We start from the raw sequence: 10957 nt of genomic DNA, 5'->3' as shown, positions 1-10957 counted from the left end.
CAGAGAGAAGCAGTTCTGTGTGGGGAATGAGTTAGGCAAGCAGTTAGTTCTGTGTGTGAGGGAAGTGAGAAGCAGAAGAAAGGCTGAGAGAATAGGAAAAATTAAATGAAAGCTTAATTGAAGTCAAGTTATAGGAAAGGCTGTATGTCCTGGAGAGAAACAGTGAACATATATGACCTTGAGTTAAAGTGTTACAAAGTTACCTGAAAGATCCCTGTGAGTAAGGGAGCAGATTGTGTGTGATACACCAAGCAATTGTTCATTATTTACACATTAATAGTTACATTGTTCTACCCTTTTATTTATGAATTACTTCAATAAATCCTCTTTTATTTAAGTATACCAGCTCTGAAAGAAATACTTCCTCAGGACCACATAGTTCCTCGTAAGCCTTGTACTCGGTCTACCAAAATAGTAAGAGCAACAGTAAAGTATAAAGGTTTGGAAAGCCTTAAATTTCCTGGTGGCAGCCGTCTATACCCAGTAGAACAAAATAAAAAGAACACTTTTAAAGTGAAACCAGTCCTCCCCAATAAGGAGGGTGTCATAGATGCCTTCTAGGCATCAAGCTCCATTAGCCTTTTCCTACTCCCTCCCCAGTGTACACTCTTGAACTGTAAAGAATTTATAATATGCCACACACACACCCCCAATAAAAGCCATTGTGATTCAATGGATAACATTTTCGGATTTGAACCTGGTACATCTGCCTTCCCATTTCTCCTTGGTCCTCAAGATTCGGTAGGCGGGCCCCATCCAGTCGATAACAGTTTCTTCTGTGCATCTGACAACAGTGGTTATTTGGCCATTGGCCAGGTGGTACATCACAAAATCCAATGAGCTTCTGAACATTCTGATGTTTTCAGCCACCTGTCCCCAAGTAGCCAACCATGGTTGGCTATATGAACATGTGATGCTGCTTGATAAAGATCAGAGAATGAACCGTCCTGAGCTAAAGAGACCAACAACATCAGGCATAGAAGTACTGATGGCAACACCAGCTCCTTGAGATCTTTTAACTAAAGAAACCCAGGACTGAATCTGTGCCTGGAAAGCATGTGCTCTAACATTTAGCCACATATCCAGTCACAAAGCATACATACTGGATATGCAAGGCTCTCTTATGCCACTAGTCCATCTAGTTTGTGTGGTACTCACTCTATGGCTCACGGGGTGCCACATAAGCAATCACCATCAACCAAAAGAGCTACATTTACTTCCATTCCTGGCGTAAGGCCTGTGCCACAGGAAGGTGCACAGCTCACCCATTCCTCTGGAAGCTGTTTCAACACAGGAACCACCTGCCAACTACACTTTCCTGAAATACGGGACAGGTGCCATATTGGGGTACGGCGCTTGGATCAGCCACGTGTGGCTTCTGAGCCACCGAGTATCACAGTTCTACTCAGACTGGAAGTGGCTGTCCGGGATCTCAGGTAGAGAGAGTTCTTTCTCAGTACCAGCTATCTGAGATTTTTTTATAAGAAACTGGAAGCAAAGGCGTCTCAAGAGAACAGGACCCGAGCCCAACATTCCAAACATCATCAACCACTACCATCGATTAGCCAATCAGAACATTTCACCACAATCATTCCAATGCTTAATACACCAATGGCAACAGCCACACTTCTTTGCTTTGCCTTTCTGCAGAACTATCCAACATTCCGCTGTGAAACATCAACGCAGGGCACAGTTGCTTCTATTGACACATCTACTTTTTTGCAGCTTTGGGGGGCAGGTAAAAAACTAAATGTGGTGTTTTTAAAAACATGTATTTTATTCTTGTTTATATTTAAATTCAAACTGGTTTGTCCCTCCTCAGAAATAGACATCCCTGACCCTCAGCAAACATAAGCACATACATAAAAATATTATTCACTTGGTCCCAACCCCCACCCCACCCCATTTCCCTGGTACTGACGCCCGTCCCCATCTGTTGAAGTTTGTTATTTCAAAGCTTTGGCAACCAGCTCATAAGCTATTTCGATCTCTTCATTGTCCGGGCAGGTGCTGGCAAATTCCTCGCGGGCGTAAGCATTCTTGAGATAACGGTGGATGCCGTGGAATTCTTCGGGGATGGCAAAGCCACGGTATTTCTTACACACTACCTGTAGGGATTGCAAGAATAGAGATAACATGTCTTAAAATCTGAGGTGTTTATCATCAGGCCTGTCTGCATCTGGAAACTCCACGAGAGGTAGATTTGGGTAATAAGTGTACAGGGCAGCATCCTATGACTCATGGCTTTCGCTTTATTTATTAAGATTTTATTTATTTATTAGATTTTTAGTCACCACTCACCCAAAGGATTTCACAGCAATTTACAACATTGAAACCATATAAATGAAGTTAAACACAACATAAAAACAGGTAACAAATATAAAAAATTACCATTAAAATGTGAAACTATTAAAATACGTGGCTAGCACCATACCACTAAGAAAACCCCAAGGCAAACGTGGATTACACTCCAAAGGTCAACCTAAACAATTCGGCTTTGCGTGCCCTGAAGAAAAGAAACAAGTCTGGCAGGACTTTACATACAGAACCAAGTTCGTAGCTCCTAAGATTACCAAGAAAGGCAACAAAAGTACTCATTAATGGGTGAACTCCAAGAGACCAGGGTGCAGGGAAGGTGAGGGTAGAAACTGGATAGCCAGGGACCAGATGATGGGGCCCAGGTATCTTGCAGAATGCTTCGCCCTCTTTACACAGCTAGCAGGAAGAGAAGGGATTGAGTAGAAGTAAACATTCACACACCCCTTAATGGCGTCCCTTTGCATGCATAAGCACTGAAAACCATGGCAGCCAGAAGAAAGAATAGCTGCTGTCCATTTTATGGGGTGCCTCCACCAGCCCAGTGAAGCAGCAAGAGCCATTTTCACACAGCACACTGATTCTGTACCTTTGGGGAATGCCAGCTGGTGCCCTCCCCCACTTATCACCCACGTTCCCTCTAAGCTGAGTTAGTGTGAGCTAGCTCACAGTTTTTTAGCCTCCGGCTCACACATTTTTATCTCAGCTCAGGAAAGACGGCTCCAGAGCAAACTAATTTATGCCATAGCCAACCCACTCGCTCACAGCTTTAATGCCAGCCGCTCACAAAGTAGAATTTTTGCTCACAAGACTCCACAGCTTGGAGGGAACATTGCTTATCACCTGTCCCTTTTCCTCCTAATTCCCAGTCATCCCCAGCCATTCATCTACTGGACCTCTCTCTTTCTCTAGAACCCTATGTGGTCACAGCTTGGCATCGTGGTTAAGTGCGCGGACTCTAATCCGGGAGAACCGGGGTTTGATTCCCCACTCCTCCACTTGAAGCTGCTGGATGACCTTGGGCAAGCCACAGTTCTGCCAGAGCTGTTCTCTCAAGGACAGTTCTGCAAAGAGCTCTCTCAGCCCCGCCTACCTCACAGGGTGTCTGTTGTGGGGAGGGGAAGGGAAAGGAGCTTGTAAGCCGCTCTGAGACTCTGAGCGAAGGGCGGGGTATAAATCCCATCTCTTCTTCTTCTTCTCTCATTTCCATGCTCAGGCTCCACTTCCAGTGTATGTGAAACAACCAATGAATACCCTATGGGGCTCATCTTCTTTGATGCCATGTCACCCTCCAGCAGCTCCCCCTACCTTTGGGAACAGGGGCAAAGGACTTTCTGGGTGGGGCACCTATGTTCTAGGCAGGCTAGAGTTCAGGTACCTGTTATTTTAGGAATCAACTTCAGCCCTTGCCCAAGGCCGTTCGAAAAAAGAAAACAGGCGTGTCAAATGTTTTGCACTCAGAGCAGTGATTTTGGGAGATTTCATAGGGGAGGGGGGAGGAGGGGAGAGAGAGAGAGAGAAGGTGGCACACAAGCATGTGAAGACTTCATTCCCTTCAAAAATCAGCCTGCAAAAACTGGACCTCTTCCTTTGGCTGAGGGCACGTTTTGCACCGAGATGCTATTTGTCCAGTGACTTGTCACCAAATGTCTCCAGTCAAACAGCAACCTGCAGCGGCATGTCTGAACTCCCTCCGTTTTTATTTCTCTCCTTTACCATTAAGAAAGCAGCTGAGGTGCCCACATGGTTAAGAAGCATCAAAAAAGCCAAAGCATTAACCATATAAAACAAATGGTAGAAGCAAAAAAAAAAGAGTTTTGCATCAAAGATTTTATTTATTTATTTATTTATTTATTATTTAGATTTTTATCCCGCCCTCCCCGTAGGCTCAGGGCTGTGAGTTGATACAAAAATTCATTCTATGATGTGTTGACCCACTTCACACACGCAAAGTATGGTATGACATTGCAAGTACTAAAAGACGGATGCAAATATGTGAATTCTTCCTAAAGGGAGACATTCTGATAATCAAAAGCATTTCTTGGGGAGGAGAAGTGATGAACATTTGGGGGGCCCTCTCCTCAAGAATCCCTTTCTTGGGGAAAATAATCCGGGCCCTGCGGGACCTTTCTCAGCTCCGCAGGGCCTGCAAGACGGAGCTCTTCCGCCAGGCCTTTGAGTAGGAGCCGCCACCACTACTATTCCACCATTGCCTTCTATGCACCATCGTACTATCACCACGATTGTCTGGATCCCACTGGGGGATAAGGCGCCCCTGGCATGAAGTGGATGATAGATTTCAGGAAGCTACCGTTGGGTTTAAGATCTACCCATCTTTGTTTAAATTTGTATTGTAAATTTGTTATTGTATTTTACTGTTTTATACTTGCATTTTTATTGTTATAGTCTTGACACATTGTGCCCTTGTCAGCCGCCCTGAGCCTTCGGGGTAGGGTGGGATATAAATCCAAGGATAAATAAATAAATTGGTGAATACTTAGCAGGCTTCTCCCCACGACCTCTTTCTTTGGCAGAAGAAGTGGTGAACGCTTGGAGGATTTCTCCCCAAGATCTCCTTTCTGGGGGTGGAAAAAGTGGTGACTGTTTTCTGGTCTAACTTGCTAGACTGGTGACTGACTGGTCCTTCCACCCAGCCGTGACGAAGAGAGGCTAAAATTTCAGAACTCCTCATCCGCTAAGCTACAGATTCAAGGAGAGGACTTCACCTTGACAATGTGAAGCTTGGGAAGCAGGTTGCAGTCGGCCAGCGTGAGTTCATCCCCGTCGAGGAATTTGCGGTTTGACTGGCCCTCGTCCTCAGCGCTGTTCTCATCCACCTCCTCGGGGAGCGGCGTCATCATATAGTTGTCCAGCACCTTCAGGGCCTTCAGCAAACCTTTCTCAAGGTCTGGAGAACGAAAGTTGGGGGTGGGGAGGAGGACAAATACATGGAACCAATGAAAATCCAACAGACACGTGTTAGAGGATCAGGGTGACAACTAAGGTAGAAAGGGAGCCAATGGGCTTCGAGAAAGGATGACAAGAACAAACCAAGTGTACCCAGGATAAGAGAATGATGGGACCAGTGAGATTAAAGAATGAGGACAGAAAACCAGTTAAGAACACAGGGGGAAGATCAGGTGGTGGAAACTGTAGTTAAGTCACAGCGGACTTATGGGTGACCTGTAGGGTTTTCAAGGAAAGAGACAAACAGAGGCAGTGGGTTGCCGTTGCTTGACTGTGCGTAGTGACCCTGGACTGCCTTGGTGGTGTCCCGTCCGAGTACTAACCAGGGCCAACAGTACTTAGCTTCTGATATCTGATTTGATCAGGCTAGCCTGGGACATCCAGATCAGGAAGGGGAAAGACCTGCCCTGCTCAGAAATGAGTACAAGCGAGCCAGTGGGAAATTGAAACAGCTAAAGGACTAGAAGGGCTGCGGTGCTTATTAGGTCAAAGGGTGAAGGTAGACAGCCCATTTATATCCTATTAAAATGTAAAGGTAAAGATTCCCTTGCTTTTACGTATTAAAATGTAGTGAGACATTTATATCCCACTTTCCCCAAAAAAAGAAGGAAGAGATTGAAGGCCCAAGAGGAGAACTAGAATAACCGGCGTGAGACTCCCTGGGTAAAGATAGAAAGGGGGTGCAGGAACCCAGTAAGAACGCTGTTACCTTCCCACCAAAGTGGTACCTATTTATCTACTTGCAATTTCTTGCTTCCGAACTGCTAGGTTGGCAGGAGCTGGAACTAGAGATGGGCGCTCACTCCGTCATGTGGCAACTCGGGTCTCGAACTGCTGAACTACTGACCTTCCACGGCCTGCAGTTCAGCGTCTTAACCACTTGAGCCACTGCAGCTCATTTATATCCCACTTTCCCAAAAAAAAACAAGGAAGAGAATGAAGGCCCAAGAGGAGAACTAAAATAACTGGCATGAGACTCCCTGGGTAAAGGTAGAAAGGGGGTGCAGGAACCCAGTAAGAATGAACAGGGTGCTGAGCAGCAACCAATGAGAAAGAAGGGACAAAAGCAGATTATGAGAAAGAGTCAGTCGACCGCCAATGAAACTCAGGGTTAGTTTAGAATCAGAAAAGGCAGGGTGAAGGAGGAAGAAGTGATTAGCCAATGAAAAGCAAGTAACAGCTGGAGCATACGGTGGGAGGGAGCCAATGACAACACAAGGATGTGGGAGTCAGGGTAGAGGAACGGGGTGGTCAGTATAGTTAAGAAAGAGAATCCGTGAGGTCAGAGATCATTGGAGGAAAGTCCACAAGGATTTGGTGGACTATAAGATACTCACTGTAGTTAAGTGCTGGATTTGAGTTCTTGATGTAGGCAGAGAACTTGGCAAAGACATCAAGGCCAGCTGTGTTGGATTCGGGGTTGCGAGCAGCCAGTTTGGGGTACCTATGGAAACGGGTACCAAAATTCACTACTGAGAAGCATCATCCCCAACTCTTCCTTTTGAGAGAAACCCCTCTTCCAATCAGCCCCACGGCCTCAGTGAGCTCATACTTGGGAGGGCACAGAACCTCTTCCAGAAACTCTTCAATCTTGTTGGTGTCCGTATGGACCTCGTTCCCATACATCAAGAACGGCAGCTGGCCTCCTGGGCAGAGCTTCTGCACCGTCTCAGTCCTCCTACAAGGAGAAAGCAGGAGCAGTTGAGCAGAAATGGGGGGAACTAATTAGGCAGGGGGGCACAGTCAAGAGGACGGGAGGAGAATCCCTGGTCAGAATTGGTGGTACTTCACCCACCTTTTGGTGTCCACCGTGGTGACGTTAAAGGTCACTCCCTTCAGCCAAAGGACCATGAAGAGTCGCTGAGAGAAGGGGCAGTTCCCAATTTTGGCTCCATCACTGCCCGCCTAGGGGAAAAAAAACATTAGATATTACCAAACCCTATCCCACAGTTCACCAAAAACCGAGCTCATCTCCTTCGCTTCAGGTTCACCAGAGACTGGGGACAAAGGATAGAACAGGATCCCAATTCCTCTACGTTTGGGATAAAGATAAGCGGAAGCAAGCACTGTGAAAAGACACATGCGCACTGAACAAATAGTAGCCATATAATAACTGTTTCCTTTACCCTTCGCCAGGGCTCTTTTTGTAGAAAAAGGACGTTAAAGGTCACTCCCTTCAGCCAAAGGACCATGAAGAGTCGCTGAGAGAAGGGGCAGTTCCCAATTTTGGCTCCATCACTGCCCGCCTAGGGGGGAAAAAACATTAGATGTTACCAAACCCTATCCCACAATTCACCAAAAACCGAGCTCATCTCCTTCACTTCAGGTTCACCAGAGACTGGGAACAAAGGATAGAACAGGATCCCAATTCCTCTATGTTTGGGATAAAGATAAGCGGAAACAAGCACTGTGAAAAGACACATGCACACTGAACAAATATTAGCAATATAATAACTATTTCCTTTACCCTTCGCTAACTGCAGACCTAGAAACAAATTCACTGGAAGCAAGCTATGCCCCTTCCCTTGGCACCGTGTGAGGGAACACAGAGTTACAATCCTATGTAAATGCTGTAAGAAAAAAAAAACCAGACTGCATGGCTTCTCCTTTTGGCACACATGATTTTTTTATTTATTAATTATATTTTTCAGTCGCCACACACCTGACGGGTCTCATGGTATTCTACAGGTCAGGAGCCACAACTGAGGAGGCCCTTCCCCTGGTGACAGCTAACTAAGACATCCTGTGGCCAGGTACCCACAAGAGGCCCCTAGATGCTGACCGAAGGGAGCATGGGGGGGGGGTTGCAATGGGAAAACCCAGACCCTCATACCAGACGAGTGTTGCATGCTATCACACGGCTAGAGGCACATTAGGATCTCACATCTACAAAGACAGACCAAGGTGGGTAGCAATGTTCCCTCTAAGCTGTAGGATTGTATGTATTTTTGCATATCAGCCAATATGTTCTGTCTGTATTAGACCTCTGAGGAAGACCTGTAAAGGCCGAAACGCGTTAGGTCTATCTTATTAGCCCTTGTATGTTTTTGTATTTGTATATGAGGTTTGAATGGGCCCTTGTTTGTTATTTTAATTTATGGTGAATAAATACATGTATATTTTTGTATGTTTTATAATTAAGAGTTTTAGAGTTGGCCCTTTTCTACTCTTGTTCTTTTCTACACCTATAAAGAAAAGCCTGTGTTAAAACTATATGTAGTGCAACAGGCAGCCACACTGCAGGGAGATAGGAAAAGACCCAGGTTCAAGTCCTTGCTCCACCACACCATCTGCCAGAAGGGACAGGCAGGGGCTTCTCCTCTTCACTAGGATGCCCAGAGAGCTGGTCTGTAAACGAATGAACCCGCAAGCCTGGAGCTTCCCTCCCATCAGCACTTCAACCACCCATTCGGCCATCTTAAGAGCAGGCAGACAGGCAAGTGAGCAGGGGATGACAGCGGCAACCAGCATCAGGAGGTCAGGGGGTGACAGGGCTGCCGACGTCAGCGTGGCCCCCACCTTGTGGAATGGCCTGCCCCTGAGCTTTCTCGGGCTTTCCGCAAACTATGCAAAATTGCATTATTCAAGAGGGTTTTTCTATGCAGGCAACAGAGTTGCACTGTACTAGGTGATTAAATTATTAGGGACTGTACCAGGGGTGTCAAACATGCGACCCGGGGGCCGAATTAGGCCCTGGACGGCTTCTATCAGGCCCTTTTTCTTCCAGTTCTGCTGCTGCTGCGTCATCGTAGGTTTACAGCTTACAGATACACACCTGAACAGCATACTTTAATTCCAGTAGGGAGAAGCGACAACATCGGAACAAACAGCTCATCTGATCGCAACCATTGTCTCTTTTGGGCCTGTCTTGCAACAGGTTTTCTCTGGGTATCATTCTGGCTTTGTTAATCTGTTTCTTGACTTCATCAGGTTGGTACTTTAGATCCAAAAAGGTTTGTTGTAGATCCCTCAGGTGAGAATCTCTGTCTGTAGGATTGGAGCAGATGCGGCTGTAGTGTAGAGCCTGGCTGTATACAATGGATCATTTGGTATGTTTAGGATGGTAGCTGGAGGCATGTAAGTATGTTTGTCAGTTAGTAGGTTTCTGGTATAAGGTGGTCTCTATGCGTCCATTGTTTATTTTTACAGTAGTGTCCAGAAAATGTATTTCTTGCATACATTGGTTCATTGTCAGGTTGATGGTGGGGTGAAAGTCGTTGAATGCCTGGTGGAATATGTCCAGGGCTTCTTTACCTTTTGTTGTTGTTTCTAAATTTTAGTAGTCATTAAATGTGTATGTATGTATAAATACACAAACACTTGTTTCAATTTACAGTGCACAAACAGTCAGTAGAAAGTATGGCTTTTCCAGCTACAATATAATGAAAAGCCATAAGCCCATGCTTGCCATTGAAGCAGAAGCATCCTGGACTTCTCTACTTAAACATTACTGTTCACCAATGTTCCCTCTAAGCTGTGGAGTCTTGTGAGCAAAAATTCAACTTTGTGAGCTACTGGCATTAAAACTGTGAGCGGGCGGTTTTGGCTGCTGCATAAATCAGTTTGCTCTGGAGCCCTCCTTCCTGAGCTAAGACAAAAATGAGTGAGCCGGAGGCTAAAAAACTGTGAGTTAGCTCACACTAACTCAGCTTAGAGGGAACACTGCTCACAACTTTAAGGCCAGTAGCTCACCAAGTAGAATTTTTGCTCACAAGGGTCCACAGCTTAGAGAGAGCATTGACTACAAGTAATGTACATAAATAAAAAATAAATGTATGGCATACACAATTAACACCGCTGGGGTTGAGCTACTTGAAGCCCTAGCCAAAGGGGTGAGGAATTTTTCTGTCCTCCCAGAAAGGTCATGGCTCAGTAGCAGGTTCCAGGTTCAACCTGTCTCTCCTGCCACCTTCTGCGGCCATTTGCCACCCTCCCGGAGGGCCTGGACCGCGCCGACCTGTCTCCCCCGCCACCTTCTGCGGCTGCTCGCCACCCTCCAGGAGGGCCGGGTACTGTGTGGCCTCTCAGCGACTGGCGCACTTGGCACCTTGCCCCACCGGTGCCTCCACCAGATGTGGGGGGGGAGTCAGGCTGGCCCACTTGGCCTCCTCCACCCACGGGGACCTTCACTGTGCTGGTCAGGCAGGGCGCTGGGCGCCCCATCGCCGGAGGGCCGTGGCTGATCACCTTGGTCTCCCGTGGACTCGGGCTGGTGGGAGCACCGCACCCCTTCCCCCCTTCACTGCTCAGCTACCCTAGGTGGCCGGGTCCCCACCCCACCCCGCCAATGCTAGCACCCGCTGTCTCCTGCTACAGCGGGCCTTCTTCCTAGTATTCTATATGCCTGAACTTTTAGAATAGAGAGACACATTTATTCCTACTGTGTACTGGAGGGGGCAGCATTTTTTGTGAGAGCCCAGCGTCCATTCAATCCTTCACAGCAGATTTCACTCTCAGGAGAGCAATAGATGTCTAGGAAAAAAGACGCAGTGCTGCCTAAAACCACCAGGGGGAAGCAACAATCTAGGAAAGGCCACAATAACGGCCGCCACCACAGCACCACAGAGGCCACAGCTACCCCTGAGGAACTGAGCGATTGCTTGCCATGTTCATTAGGCAGCATGCTTGCAACGATTTATTTAAGTCTACCCTGCAGGGCTGGGAAGTAAGGTCT

The 10957-nt window shown here is 46.7% G+C and overlaps 1 protein-coding gene across 1 annotated transcript; it reads right to left on the bottom strand.

Moving 5' to 3' along the window:
* Positions 1 to 1926: 1926 nt before the first annotated feature.
* Positions 1927 to 7191, bottom strand: CLIC5 (chloride intracellular channel 5). The gene is made up of 5 exons (XM_015416903.1): positions 7079 to 7191; positions 6836 to 6961; positions 6621 to 6727; positions 5043 to 5224; positions 1927 to 2108 (listed from the first exon to the last, which is right to left on the bottom strand). The coding sequence occupies exons 1-5, from the start codon at positions 7132 to 7134 to the stop codon at positions 1947 to 1949; spliced, it is 633 nt and encodes a 210-aa protein (XP_015272389.1). The 5' UTR covers positions 7135 to 7191; the 3' UTR covers positions 1927 to 1946.
* Between the last annotated feature and the right edge of the window lie 3766 nt (positions 7192 to 10957).

The sequence above is a fragment of the Gekko japonicus genome, unplaced genomic scaffold (assembly GCF_001447785.1).
Source record: "Gekko japonicus isolate JY-2015 unplaced genomic scaffold, Gekko_japonicus_V1.1 scaffold316, whole genome shotgun sequence".
NCBI classification, from domain to species: domain Eukaryota; kingdom Metazoa; phylum Chordata; class Lepidosauria; order Squamata; family Gekkonidae; genus Gekko; species Gekko japonicus.
This window is presented reverse-complemented; position numbering and strand designations above follow the sequence as displayed.

Bases quoted from the DNA above. Each gene is read 5' to 3' on its own strand.
- CLIC5 (XM_015416903.1), bottom strand. From the start codon at position 7,134: ATGGTCCTTTGGCTGAAGGGAGTGACCTTTAACGTCACCACGGTGGAC. The intron at 6,962-7,078 runs GTGGGTGAAGTA...TTCTCCTTGTAG, and splicing joins ACCACGGTGGACACCAAAAG to GAGGACTGAGACGGTGCAGA. The intron at 2,109-5,042 runs GTGAAGTCCTCT...CAATCCCTACAG, and splicing joins CCAAGCTTCACATTGTCAAG to GTAGTGTGTAAGAAATACCG.